This window comes from Watersipora subatra, chromosome 7 (assembly GCF_963576615.1).
Source record: "Watersipora subatra chromosome 7, tzWatSuba1.1, whole genome shotgun sequence".
Classification (NCBI taxonomy): domain Eukaryota; kingdom Metazoa; phylum Bryozoa; class Gymnolaemata; order Cheilostomatida; family Watersiporidae; genus Watersipora; species Watersipora subatra.
Window position 1 is genome coordinate 24402095 of NC_088714.1, and position 14917 is coordinate 24417011.

General features: G+C 34.6%; 1 protein-coding gene across 4 annotated transcripts; it reads left to right on the forward strand.

Annotated features, from left to right (window-relative positions):
* Positions 1–1044: 1044 nt before the first annotated feature.
* LOC137400232 (glutathione S-transferase 3-like) lies at positions 1045–13568 on the forward strand. Of its 4 annotated transcripts, none has more exons than XM_068086562.1 (5): positions 1045–1055; positions 7942–8102; positions 8787–8885; positions 11354–11595; positions 13171–13568. In XM_068086562.1, exons 2-5 carry the CDS (start codon positions 7967–7969, stop codon positions 13333–13335), a joined length of 642 nt encoding a protein of 213 aa, XP_067942663.1. In that variant the 5' UTR covers positions 1045–1055; positions 7942–7966; the 3' UTR covers positions 13336–13568. The 4 variants fall into 4 exon arrangements, with proteins under 4 accessions (XP_067942663.1, XP_067942660.1, XP_067942664.1 ...); XM_068086559.1 differs by lacking the exon at positions 1045–1055 and adding an exon at positions 3810–3847; XM_068086563.1 differs by lacking the exon at positions 1045–1055 and adding an exon at positions 3810–3847 and having other exon boundaries at positions 13208–13335.
* Positions 13569–14917: the final 1349 nt, after the last annotated feature.

The following is a 14917-nucleotide window of genomic DNA, read 5'->3' on the forward strand; positions in this document are numbered from 1 at the left end:
ACTTGTCTCTCATAGTAGGCATTATGCTGGTTGACATATTGACATAGTATTAAGCTTTTTTTGACCTACAGTGATAGCATGACTACAGTGGTTGGATGTTTGGCACAGATGTAGGCACTGAAATACCTATTTAGACACATACTTTCAAAGACCGTACTAGTACCAGCATGCTTGGGCCTGTTCAGAATATTTTTACATTGCCTACATCTCATTGGTCAATCAGAGCGCGTGTTCATGCACTAGGTTTTTAAAAGTTACCAGATATAGAAAGTCAGCCATTCTGAAGAACATTTTTCAAATAAAGATAAAATGAGTTTCTGAAAGTATATTTGAATGCAAAATGCTATTAAACAATACATCAACAACAACAGTAACAGCAAAAAGTTTTGATAGTGTAAAACATCATGAGGTGAACATCGACATACATGGCTAGCCTGTGTTTCTATATAAAATAGACATATGCTGGTCATCAGTGTCTTGAAACATTAACTTGTGTTGCCATAGCTTGGGAATATAAACCTTACTTTATTGTTCTCATTCCTGTTGTGGTTGTCATGGTTATGTTTGTTATGGCTTTTTCTTACTGTTGCTGCGGTTGTTTTTGTTACTGTTGTCAGTGTTGGTATGGCTGTATTAAGCTTTAACAATTGAGTGGTTTGAAGTCAACAACTGGCGAGCATTGGGTTGAGGTTTGATTTCCAAAAAGGCCACTGTCAATAGCAAGAAGGGAATTTGAATTTGACTTACTCCCTTAGAGAATAAAGTAGAGGTCCTGTTATGAATAGAGGCCCTATGTTTAATTTTGCTGTCTCTGTACTGGTGCCCACATTAGCTGTCTTGGCTCTGTATTTTCATCGATGCATAGAGCTAGCTTGGTTTTACAGCCAAACAGAGCGTAAAGCTGATATCTTCGTTGTCAAACAGGCCGGATTCTAAACCAAATAACAGATATCATCATGATACATATTAATGCAGCCACATGTTTTCAATCATTTCATCATTTGTACGTCAACACCATCTGATCACCGGCGTGTCTGTATTTGAGCTGAGTAATTGTGAGTATGACAATTGTTAACATAAAACCAATTTATGCTTTCACCAAGCTAGACTAAGAGAGTCATTAGTAACCATGACAACTGCAATTACTTTGCGGTGAGTTTAAACTATACAACTGCTATAGCGGTTTTTGCCATTCTTTTAGAAAAAGTGTGAGTAATGTGTTACTATCATTAGAAAGCCATAAATTCAATTATAGAGTTTCATTTAGCATTACGGCACTTCACAGCTCTCATAACCTTACAGCAATGTTCAAACAGATTCACTTTTAACTATATTTTATTTGATAAATAAAAAATCGGGCTGTGTTGAAAATAATACCGTGGAAAATTGATAGTATTTAAAAAAAAATTTGTGATATGAGAATTCCTAGATACAGCAACGGCAAGATGTTTATGTCTGGATTGTTCAGTGACTTATGTTTATGGAATGTAGCTATGAAGTAGGTGGTTGGGTATACAGGACAGTCTGTTAGAGTACTTTGAACCGCACAAATTCAAAAATACCAAAGGTTCATCAAGGCTACGGGTCTCCAATTGTAGGTTTTAACCATTTATATAAGAAATCATCACTTTAGGACAAAGATTTTGCAGTTTTCTAATATACCAGTATGGTTTCAGGTTCTTCAGACTTACAAAAGCTTTTCACAAAAGTCAGTTTGTACCTCTGAGTAAACATAATTTAGTGGCTAAAAAAATAGTTACTAAAAAAATGTCAAACACCAATAGCAGTTTGAAAGCTAGAATAGTTATCTTTGTTCTTCTGTCTTTTGACTACCTCCTTCGCTTCTTATAATAATCTATATACATATATATATATATATATATATATATATATATATATATATATATATATATATATATATATATATACTCATGCTACAGACAGCACTGTTTCGGCTATTGAAGCCTCATCAGTGCAGCTCAGAGCTTTGGCAAGGGACACAAATCCCATTACCAATGAGAGTTGACTTCCTGCCATGAAACAACTAGGTTGCCTCACAGACTTTAAGAAAGTCAATGTGCTGGCACCAGAGTGCTCAAATCACAAAAGTGATGAGCTTTGCACAAAGGCTAATAGTGCCGCACCTCTCACAGAGTGCTCAACCAAACCGAAGTGAGGGAGCATATACTCATGCTACAGACAGTACTGTTTTGGCTATTGAAGCCTCATCAGTGCAGCTCAGAGCTTTGGCAAGGGACACAAATCCCATTACCAATGAGAGTTGACTTCCTGCCATGAAACAACTAGGTTGCCTCACAGACTTTAAGAAAGTCAATGTGCTGGCACCAGAGTGCTCAAATCACAAAAGTGATGAGCTTTGCACAAAGGCTAATAGTGCCGCACCTCTCACAGAGTGCTCAACCAAACCGAAGTGAGGGAGCATATACTCATGCTACAGACAGTACTGTTTCGGCTATTGAAGCCTCATCAGTGCAGCTCAGAGCTTTGGCAAGGGACACAAATCCCATTACCAATGAGAGTTGACTTCCTGCCATGAAACAACTAGGTTGCCTCACAGACTTTAAGAAAGTCAATGTGCTGGCACCAGCACATATATATATAAATATATATATATATATAAATATATATATATATATATATATATATATATATATATAGGTTTATATGTATATATATATATACATATAAACCTAAATTTTTGCTCGTCTGTCTGTCCATCTGTCTGTCCAGTTATAGGAATAAAGTTTTAAGAATGAGAAATTTTCTCACAACCTCCATTTATGCGGATAGCCATTTATTTAATTATACACTACACCGTCCAACTAGCTATACCATGGAATAATTGGGCACATACTTAGAACACACGCCAATCTTTCATGGCTTCCGGTTAAACACTGCAGCTAGTGTTATGCAGAAAGTCATACCAGAAGAAAAATGTGGGAAGCCATATCCGAAGAAAATTGCATACCTATTTGTGAAAAAATGTTTAAATTCATATAGCCAACAAGACTATTGCAATCAGTATAGAGCTATAGTAGGCACTGCAGCCGATACGGTATGAATTACACAGAAATAAACACAGCAAACATAAATAAACACAGCACACAGAAATAAACAAACTCCTTCATTTAAAAGTTAGAATGACAAATGTTTCTACTGATTAAAAGTAAATGTTCTGTTCGAATACTTTTTTATTACCTGAAGCAACACCGAGCATTCAACTAGTATTAATTCTAAATGTGTATTATTGGAACTACTAAATCAGTTCAAACCTGTCTTTTAACAATTTTAAACTGTAGTCTTGCTGTCAGTTTTGCTGCCTTTTGATTAATGGGAGAAGTTGTTTTATACCATCTTAATGATGGTAGCCTATTGAAAAAGTACTCCGAGGTGAAAGCTAAGAACGATGGCTCAAACATACAGATTATAAACTTGGTACAGTTAGCAGAATAACATCAAACCTAACTATTAGAACCTAAATATGGTTTCTGTTTACCAGCAAAGCAAGCGGAATAGTTTAAGTCATTGCCAACGCAGCCAGTCGTGTTGCATAAATGTTCCATAGAGTTATCTTTCAAGTGAAGCGTAACCATTGCAACAAAATGTAACCATAGCAATGAAATGCATGAATGGAGCAGTTGAAATCTGATGTTTAGTTCTTTGATATTGATCGGCACTCGTCACATTTTTTGTTTTATGTGCCAAATTTAATTAGCTCCTCTGCGTTCTGATTTGCTACTTGATCCATTATCAGTGTCAGTAGCGTAGCTAACTTGACAGATTGTTTTGAACAGGCACCGGCTTCAGACGCTTGTGAGTAGGGTAGGTGAGTTACTATGTTATACTAGAGAGTAGAGTGGCTGATCGGTCACTTTTAATAAGATTTATTACAACTAAAGCTGTGATAAAAGCCAGTTGGGGACAGTTGTTAATCTGTTAAAAGTGTGCTCTATTCTCTCAGAGAGAAAGCATGTCAGTAGAACTGATATTATTTCCAACAGCTATTTTTGACTTTTCCAGCTACTTGAAAGTCGCCTAAGAGTTTCTACAGAATTTTGTGGTGTGTTTCCATACAACCAACTAGTTTTAGCTCACATCGCAGACAAGGAACACAAATCAATGAAAATATACTAAACTACTGCAAGCATAAGTGCAACTCCTATGCATAAATCTATTAGCGATTGATTCGGAAAAGTAGCACATATCAGGGAATGTGATTGTTTATGATTTTTAGAGTTTGTAACCTTTTTAGCGATACATATACAGAGACAAGTAAGTTGAACTGTCGTCAAGATATTTCTTTTCTCTTAAGGTTTTTGTAGATCTTGTATAAGTATAAATATAACAGACAGTTTCTGTAGGTACAAGTTTGCTGTAGTCAGGTTTTGCTACACAATAACCTTTGCTGCTTCAATAGAGAGTGCTGAACAGCTGGTTTTATGCTCTCACATACCTTCTGTATTTGACTAGTAGTCTTTTCTGTTAGAATTACCGATCTCCTGAGCTATTAACAATTGATAAATCGAATGCACCACATTAGCTCACAGTCAGGAGAGGTCCGAAAGAATGTGTTTATTCTATCTTGATAGAGCAGTTGACCATTACTACTTTACTTAAAGTTGAACCTTTTTTAAGTTGATTGAAGTGTGTTGAAGTTTTTAGACATCTCTAATTCTTTGTATATCGGTTATTGTTTAAAAGTGTTTGATGCGCAAATAATAACATTACTGGCAATAATAAAATGTTTGACAGACTGTAATTTTGGCTTTTGTTAAAACTGAGTTGCAAGTGATGTACTAAGCTACACACTGAACATTAAATTTAAATTAAATTTACAAGTTTGTAATGTTTTCTGGGTTCACTTTTGTTGTCTTTTGAGTACAAAAAGATAAGACAGCTTTTCAATAAGTTAATATGGCTGCTAATTGCTAGCATATCATCTGGTTGTTCTCATGATTATTTGTTTAGGCCAGTATAAATATATATATATCGTATATCTGTGAGTGTCATATAACAGTCTACAAACTGTTTATAGTACTTTCTCAGACGTCACGCGAAGCTTTTCTAACTAGTGTCTACAAAGTGTGTAAGAGTAAATATGTATGATTAATAGAATGTCACAAACTTTGCAGACTATCTTTCAAAAAAGTAGATGCCTTTTTTGATCTGCGCAATATCTATTGGGTCAGGTTTATAGTGTTTTCATTGTATAAATATATCTAACTAAAACTTGTTTATATGCAGAAACTAAACTTGTCTATAGTCTGTTAGAGCTCTAGGGCTATCTTACAGTAGTGAAATGTTAAAACACATTAGATCTTTAGATCCATCAGCTTAGATTGTGTCTTTCTCAATCGGTTTGAATTAAGCTATAAATATTTCACAATATCCTGGTACCAGAACATGTAATTTGCTAAACTTGTTGACAGATGTGCACGACGAGGTGTCACTCAAGACTCTTCAATGAATTAGTTTTTTTGTGATGTCTTAAGAGCACCTGCTAAAATCGCTACTTTGAGACTAGTATCTTTGTCATTAGGCTGGTTGAGATACTAAAAAAAGTTACCAATTTTTTTGCAAATTTTATTTCTTAGTGAGTAGCACAAAAAATTTAAAATGTAAATATAACTGAAAAAGATCAATTTGACAAAGAGTGACGCACATGCAAATATTATATTATTAAGTAATATAGTAAGTACGTCATCACTATTATAATAGGCCTATAAACATAAGTAAATTAATAGATGATATATATTGATGATATATATTAGCTACAGTGTAGCAATGTTCAGACAACCAGTGAGCATGCGTTGTTCCTTGTTCTTTTTAAAAAGAACTACTTCGTTGGCAGTTCCGTGTGCCGGGATAAATCAGCATTTGTAATCAGTGTGCACGCAAGATGGTAAAGGGGTGCGGTGGTAGTTCAAGTATCACATGTTGGACTTCCTTGCTGTGTGTGTCCCAGTGCTCTAGGCGCAGTTCCAGACAGACAGACAGACAGACAGACAAACATAGTGTTTATGATAGTAAATATTATTGTGGTACATTGAATAAAATTTCAAAAGGCTGTCAAAGAGCCCAACTTACTGTGTGCTTTGTATGATTGATAGATGTGAAACAACTACTCAATTGTAAGGTGATAAGTTATTTTATGACTAGGATAGGGTTGGGAGTGACTGATCAACATGGACCTCTTTTTACTCCTAGACCATTTCAATCTGCCACAGGTGTACTATTGATTGGAGTTTCTAGTCTTATTCAATTGATTTTAATTGATAAAATCACTGGTTTACATGGTTTTAACAAGAGTGACTGTAAGTTACAGTCTGTAACCTGACAGTTTAAAGTATCAAACAGAAAACTCCGAGTTGCAAATTAATTCCCGAAAAGGTTAAGTAAGGTGACGGGAGGGCATCCAACTCAAAATCTCAGAGAGAGCTTTGCCTAGTCTCTTTGCTGAACATATTGCGTATCAGTCTGTTATGGTTGCCCCAAATATGATCTGCCGAAATTTGCAATAATTTTTGTAAATTCTTGCAGTGTGCAACTAACAAGTAATAAAACAGCTTCTAATGCTATCATTAAATAGATTGTCCTAGGTGCATTAGCATATAGGGCTACTTAGGAAAAAAATATAGTGGAAAAAGAAGAAAAATAATTTCTTCATCATTATAGCAAAGTTTTTCTAAACTAACGAAAAAGTATGCAAAATGCATACTATGAAAAAGTAGTTTCTCATAGTATGCAATGTATAGTTCATCAACATTTGTCTTGCAAAATATTCAGTAGATTTTAACAGTCAGTAAAGTGGAATTTTTAAATTCAAGTATACTGTAACAGATAGTTTCAGTAGATAAGTTTGTTAAACAGTAATTGGGTTTATTACCTGATACCCTTTTCTGCAACAACAGAGGCTGCTAAATAAGTAGTTTGATGCTCCTACTTGCTGAATGAGCAGCATTGCACGGGTAATAAAAAAGTTGTGAATAAATGTTGTATATGTATAATCAACATATATACAACATTTACCCTTCTAACTTTTAAATGAAGGTATTTGTTTATTTCTCTGTGTCCAACCAAAGCATAATTTAAACATTCGAAAGCTTGAGGTATAGCTAAAACAGATTGGCAGAAAACATTTCTTACTTCTTATGCTACACATTCAGTCAAGGTTTAAAATAGCTTATAAACAGTGGCAGGTAACAGTGGCAGGCCACTGGCTAAGTTTTTTTATCTGATAAATTTGAGTAACTTAAGCTAGTAACTTGAACTAATATTGTAATCTTTACTATAATAAGAGCCGTGTCTGTCCAAAACCAGATAAGACCATTAGGAGAAAGATTGTGCTTTACAGAAATCTATCTCGTACATTCACATGGACAGCCAACCACACTACCACTAGATCATGCAGCCACCTTGCCATACTTAGGAATAATTGTGCATATAATCATTACACATCATGGTCTCCCACAACACACCGTACTGCAAGCATGTTTTAGCATTCTCAAGCACCTTTAGGGCGCGTATTTTAACCAGTTGCTGTTAAATGGACATACAAACAACAGCAAACAAACACTTGATTTTACATAGAAGATATAATTCCATATTTCTGACTAATAGTCTTCTCTGTTGGAATCACTGATCACTAATCGCTAGAGAAAAACAGTAGACCAGATGCTCCACATTAGCTCTCAGTCATGAGGGGAAGAGGTTCCTCCATCTCAATAAAGCAGTTGATTGTTTTTTGTTTTCAAATCACTTGCATCATTAGGTTCGGTCATACCTGATTAAATTCCTTTAACTAACATTCTTTTCGCAGCTCCATCATTCACAGCTGCCATCTGCTCTAATCAAGGAGAGATCATTAAAAAAATCAAAAAATTGCATCTGCCAAATATTTTGTACAGTTTATTTTTACAGATTTCAAACGCGAGAACTATATAAAATGGCTGAGCGAGACAGATTAGAATACTTTAACGCTAAAGGAAGAGCGGAAGCAACGCGCATGCTCTATGCTATTGCTGGAGAAGACTTTCATGATATCAGGCATGATAACCGACAATGGCAGACTATAAGAGCCAGTAAGAAGCCAAATACCTTTTATTCGCTTTAAAAGTGAACTTCCACAAAATTGTAGATTTTATCAGAAAGTATCAGTATTTTTCTATCATTTGCGATTTTTTTTTATGTTTGAGATAATCTGACAGCTAGGATGTTTTAAGATTAAAATTGATAAAATTTGATTGCGATTAAAACGCTCAGATCAAGTGAAAGTGTGATTATGACGTATATAGTTATAAAGAAACTGACAAAATCGCTTCATCTTGAACGCAATTTCCGATATGAACTATCCCAACGATAACAACTAGTGACGTCATTTTGCCATTTTGTCATTTTGTTTTTTCTTCTGAGTGTTTTAATCATGATCATATTTTATTGATTTCAATCTTGAAACCAGTTCAGCTCGAACATCAGCAACAATCACAAATGATAGAATTCATGAACCACAAATTTAGTACATGTAGTAACACTACAAGTAATTAGTAAGTTTTTCTTTTGCTTGAAGGTGAAATGAAATTATCACACTAGAAAAGTAACTGGTTAAAACAAGTACAACAGACACATATCACTCCTTGTATAAACTTTATGACTTGAAACTAGGCTTCAGCTACTTTTTGGTAGATTTTTGAGATGTTCTTTTGACAAAATGAATTATACATGAAAAGGTTTGACCCTGTCATAATCTGTTTGTTGTTACATTGCAGCTGTTGAGATGCCTCTTGGCCAAATTCCAACCCTAAAGACAAAGGATGGGATACTGTGTCTTTCTAACACCATGGCTAGATATGTAGCCAAGAAATTTGGTAAGAGGATGTGTGACAGTGGTTGAAGAGGAATATAAAATTCCAAGTTTTTTTAATCTTCATCTGCAATAATAAAAAAGCAGTATTACATTCTTCAGGTTCTAAAAAGCATTTTTAAATGCTACAACTGTACACATACAGTATAAGTATAGAAATAGCGTATATATATATATACATTTATGTATATATATATACATAAATGTATATTTATAACGCTTATATGTATATAAGTATATATATATAACGCTTATATGTATATAAGTATATATATATACGCTTATATGTATATAAGTATATATATATATACATTTATGTATATATATACTTATATACAAATACTAGCGGAATGACCGGTGTTGCACGAGTATTAAAAATCAGCTTATACACAGTGACAGGTAATGTAGTTGTCTGACACTTGCTATTAGCCTGGCACATTGCCAGGCTAATTTGAGTAAGCTAGTACACACGCATACACGCACGTATGCACACATACTTTGAGATTTATATGTATGTGTATATATATATACATTCACATTCGGTATAAACATATAAATAGTGTATTTCATTTACGAGTATATAGAGTATATATATGCATATATCAGCAAAATGCATGGTATTCTAGTAGTCTTAATCTCTACTAATTATTTATGTTACGCCATACAGCGCTAGTTAGTAGCTCCAAGCTTAACTAGTCCCAAGCACTGCAGGTGTGAGTATTTTAATCAATGTAGTTGGCATAATCACAATCATTCATCATTACAGTCAGCTGCACGATCGCACTGGTTTAGATCGCTGGTTGTCATGCCTGAAGGTAGTAACAGCAAATCCTCTGCTAAGCGCCTTTTTATTGTTATTATTATTATTATTATTGCAATCGCTATAACTAGACTAAGAGATGATAAAAAACAAACACTGAGATTTATAAATACAGTCAAACATGGATAACTCGTCCACGGATAGCTCGAACACATGGTTAATTCGAACATTTCCTTTGGTCCGTTCCCACGTAATGATAAATTGCTATAGATAACTCGAACTCAACACTGTTAATTCGAACTGTTTTTTTGCCCAACGGCTACCGAAACGGTTGTTATCGCTTTAGAAAATCACTTTATTCAAAGCCATAGAGGTAAACTTCATCTTTTCGTGATTCATAAGCGTCGTTATTACCACCATCGGCAAAATATTTTTGTCAACGACTTTTCTAAAAGTTTGGTGAAATTTGATTTATACTGCGATACGATGAATAGCACGGGCTAGCCGGGTCACGCGCGCAAGAATTTTCGCCACGCACATACAAAACAGAAATCGCATGTTGTTTTGTATGTGCGTGGCGAAAATCCTTGAGTGCGTGACTCGGCTAGCCCGTGATGAATAGTTTTCCGACGTTGATTCCGTGTTGAATCAACGTCGGAATGTTGAATGTTTAAAACGTCTTAAAAATGTTGTAATTAAACGTATACGTTGTCTGAGCTACAAAAAACTATTCATCGTTTGACCTAAACACAGAATACGTGTGTACATTCAATAAGTATCTATTAAAAAAGCGTGAGTGATATAGAATGTACCGTAAAACCTCGTAAAACTTCTAATTGAACTGCCTCGGAGTGTTGCTCTTAACGAATCCCAGGTAAAGTAAGGTAATCTGCATAAACTTCAAGAAAAAACGGTAAAATTGATCGTTGGTAAAACCCCAAAAGAAAAAAATGTCTTTTTTTTTGAGCATTTCAACAACGATCAAGTTTTGCCAATGTCAATCTGAAAAACGTCCTGGCAATAACATCACCTCAAACAACAAACCAATCTCAAGTGATAGAAAAATCTCTATACTTTTTCATGAAAACGTTTTAAACTTTACATTAGAAGCATTTAATTTGAAACAAGCCATTTGTGCTTTTGATTTATATTATAGTTTGTATATGTACATGTATCTACTAATAAATAAGTAAATATATGGACTTGTGACAGTGCTCTGATAACTTGAATGCTCTGATAATTCGAACACTTTTGCTCGGTCCCTTGAAGTTCGAGTTATCCATGTTTGACTGTATGTCATAAAAAATTTCAAAACCTGCTAGATGTTTTAGTAGCTCTGCAAAGTTCAGCTGAATATTAAAGTAATCACGGACAATAACGAGGTATCAATTTTAAGACTTTAAGATTACCAGTAACTGATGTTTGTAATGAAAAATTTATATCGAAGTCATATTTGCCAAGTGCAAGCAAGACTTAATGAATACTAACCAAGCTAAACTGTGCAGTTAGTTTTAAACATCTGACAGAAGTTTTACAGGTAGTTCTTGCTATTATTGCCACTAACACGCAATTCACGATTAATTTAAGTTTTCAGTGTTTATGAGCTTGTCTCTCCAGTAGCCAAACAGTTTATTAATTTGTTGCGTCTTATATATTTGCTCATATCTAGTTGGCAGATCAAGTCTACTTGTATAACCTGATGTATACTCCAGGGCTGGTTGGAGAAGGTCTTTGGAATGAGACGCTGAATGACCTCATAGTAGAGGTACTCCAAGAGTTTGTCAATAACTACTCTGCTAATTACATTTACTGGAAATTCCTGAAGCGGACACCAGAACCGGAGAACAGCGATAAGATTGTCGAGAATATACGATCAGATCTTCTTAAGCGACTCGACTATATCAGATCCATTTCGGAAAAACGTGGCAATCCCAAATTTCTCCTGGCTGACAAGGTAACTTGTTTGGCTGTTAAAATCATTTTTTTGAACATATAATTTTGGTTTTTTGTTGTCTGCAGTTTTAGTTTGAGAGGCAGTATAGCTCTGGCAGGATAAGATAACTTGTGTGTGAAAAAGTCAACGTTGGTACAAAAGAAGATAAGGCTTTCAAGGTGCTAAAATAATTCTGACTAATAAGATAACTCTGGCTGATAAGGTAGCTTTGAGTGATAAGATAACTCCGAGTGATAAGATAACTCCGAATAATAAGATAATTCTGAGTGATAAAATAACTCTGGCTGATAAGATAATTCTGAGTGATAAAATAACTCTGGCTGATAGGATAGGATAACTCCGAGTTATATAATAACTTTGGTGTCGTAAAATAACTTTTGAGCAATAATGTACGAATGACAGCTGAATTTCTGGTAATAATTGCCATACCAAAAAAGCCTGCATATCATATATTTTATGAACATTCGAACACCACAAAGATACCATATGATCTCAGTCTACATGTTGTACATATTGACCACACTTATGAGCTCTTCTCTTTAAGAGTGCAGCAAAAGATTCTCGAATGCCATTACCTGCCAACAACTGTAATTTTACACTAGGAGATACCAAAGTATTTTTTTAATGAGCTTTGGTCCAGCAATTTTATATAGGTGGATCTAGGCAGTCATGTGACACATAAATGCGGGAATTATATAGAAACAAACTCTATTTCCTTTGATCAAGGCTGTTTTTATCATAATATTTGTAGACTAAAATATGGCATGTACTAAAACTTGAAAAATTATTGGATGTGGGAGTTATATTACAATTAGTTCTCTGACAAAATACATCACCAGTTTGAGACAATTACTTTCACATCTTACATTTCTAATAATGATTTAACTGTAATAATCAGACTAATACTAATAGTGCTAATATTAATAATAATAATAATAATGATAATAGTATCAACACTAATAATAATAAAAGTAAGTGTTGAGTTCGGGTCTTAACAAAAGGCCAAAGGATCCAACATCTTCCTCAATTCCACTGAGAGAGGACCTTCCTCAAAATGTGAGCTGTTCCTATGCAGAAGACAGCCATCTTAGGAGCAGCTCACATTTTGAGGAAGGTCCTCTCTTAGTCGAATTGAGGAAGATGTTGGGTCCTTTGGCCTTTTGTTAAGACCCAGACTCAACACGGACTAAAACCAGTCACCTACCACTACATGACTGTGAAAACTTATAATAATACTAATGATATTAATAGTGAGTTATTAATGTTTTGGAGCTCTCAGCTTTTCATGAACAGTTGAAGAGCTCAACTTGATAGTTGCAACTGCTACCTTTCTTTTATGCAAACAAGTTTTTAACTGGACCCAAAGATTTTTTATGGCCCACAATAACATCGTTTCTGGTATCTCTTACTTTGCGAGCTTGCTCTGTGCATATACACTCTAACCATTTTATCATATGTAAAATATATGGTAGCAAAACAGACTCCCAGATAGCCAAAAGTATAAAAATAAGACATGATTTGGAGCAATATTTTGCTTTTACAGATTTCTAAACTCTGATTCAAATTCTGTTGCAGATTCAGCTAGCAGATGTTTGGCTTTATACAATTTTAGAATTTGCTAAGCTTGGTTTTCCAGACGCAATGGAGATAACTCCATGGACCAAAGAGTTTACTTCTGCATATGAAGCTGACCCCAAAATCAGCGCATATCTTGCTAAACGACCACAAACCCCGATGTAAATTAAATGATATGTATATCACTTTATGGACTTCATGTTAGTTTAGTTGAAAATACATATCTGAGTAAAATATTGTCTCTTCTTTATTTTCATTTTGGCTTCAAGCCTTTTTGTATTGCTTTCACTTCCACATGTATGTATGCTTTTGAATATATGTGATGAACTGATGCCTAAAAAGGTTTTGCAAATTGACATGAAAAAACTGCTTGCTGGTTTCTGAAACGACATGAAAAACTGTTTGCTGTTTTTTTAAAATACAGAACAAAACTGAATCGGAGTGACAGTAGTGACAATTTTAATTTATAAGTTTATTGTAACAGCTCTATAAGTCAATGGTGATGGCTTAATGAGTCGTTGATGACAACTCTATAAGTCCATGAAGACAGCTCAATATGTCAATAGTGACAGCTCGATAAGTCAATAGTGACAGTTCCATAAGTCAATGGCGACAACTCCACAAGTGAATAGCGACAGCTCCACAAGTCAATAGTGACAGTTTTTTAAGTCCATAAGGACAGCAACTCTATTGTCTGATTATGACAGCCCTATAAGCGACAAGTGTTGCAAACTCAATATAGGATTAATGATAATGGAATAATAACAGAGTAAAGTATACAATTGATATACGAGTCCGATTGGGAAAGTTATATAGGAGTTTATAATTGAACATTTTACCATCTATCTGTTGTTGTGTTATGAACAGTGATCATGTAGAAACAAACTTCCTCCACCATTTTCTTTTGTACCTGCAACAACCATTTGGTAAAAGCTGTTTATCTTAATGCCAACTCATCTTGCTGCCCAGCACATCACTGTTTTATGATTGTTTAATATTTACAGGTAACTAGCCGGATCTCGGCATTGCCCGAGTATTAAAAATCAGGCTATAAACAATGAAGGGTATTGCAGTTTCCTGCCATTTGCTATTAGCCTGGCACATTGCCAATGGATAATTTGAGTAAGCTTACTAATAAGAGCCAACTTCTTGCTTTCTTGATTGAGCACACATAAAATTACGCTACTGCCCTCCATGACGTTGCACTATCATGTTGCGCCGTAACGAAGAGCTGTAGCTCATTTGCTCCCATATAATGACATATAACGCCTAATAAATCCATCGATTAATTGGTAAGCATTGGACTAGCAAACGGAAGGGAAAGAGATCATATTTTCTGCTATACGGATTCTTTATTCCAAGATTTTAACAGCTATAGCTAGACGTACACGACAGAAACACGGACAAACTTTGAGAAATATATGTAAATAGACTATAACCAGCATTGGTTTTTATGTATTCGAAAAAAGTTCACGAATTAAAAATTTTAGACTAATAATAATAATTTTGGTAATAGTACATTTTAAACCATCATTTAATAATTTAATCCTTTAACCATCGGAGCCCAATACAGTAACAAGTGGAATAATAGCGGAGATTATTTGAGAAAGTAGAATAACTCTAATATAACTGGTATGAGAAGTAATATCGTATAGTAAATTAGTTAAAACGTTTGAATTTTTTCACTTCTCATGGTCATTCTAATTGTTGCAAAAAACAGCTTGACAAAATAGTTTTATAAACAAAA

Coding starts and splice junctions, on each gene's coding strand:
- LOC137400232 (XM_068086562.1), top strand. CDS start 7,967: ATGGCTGAGCGAGACAGATTAGAATACTTTAACGCTAAAGGAAGAGCG. Junction 8,103..8,786: donor ATGGCAGACTATAAGAGCCA/GTAAGAAGCCAA, acceptor GTTACATTGCAG/CTGTTGAGATGCCTCTTGGC. Junction 11,596..13,170: donor AATTTCTCCTGGCTGACAAG/GTAACTTGTTTG, acceptor ATTCTGTTGCAG/ATTCAGCTAGCAGATGTTTG.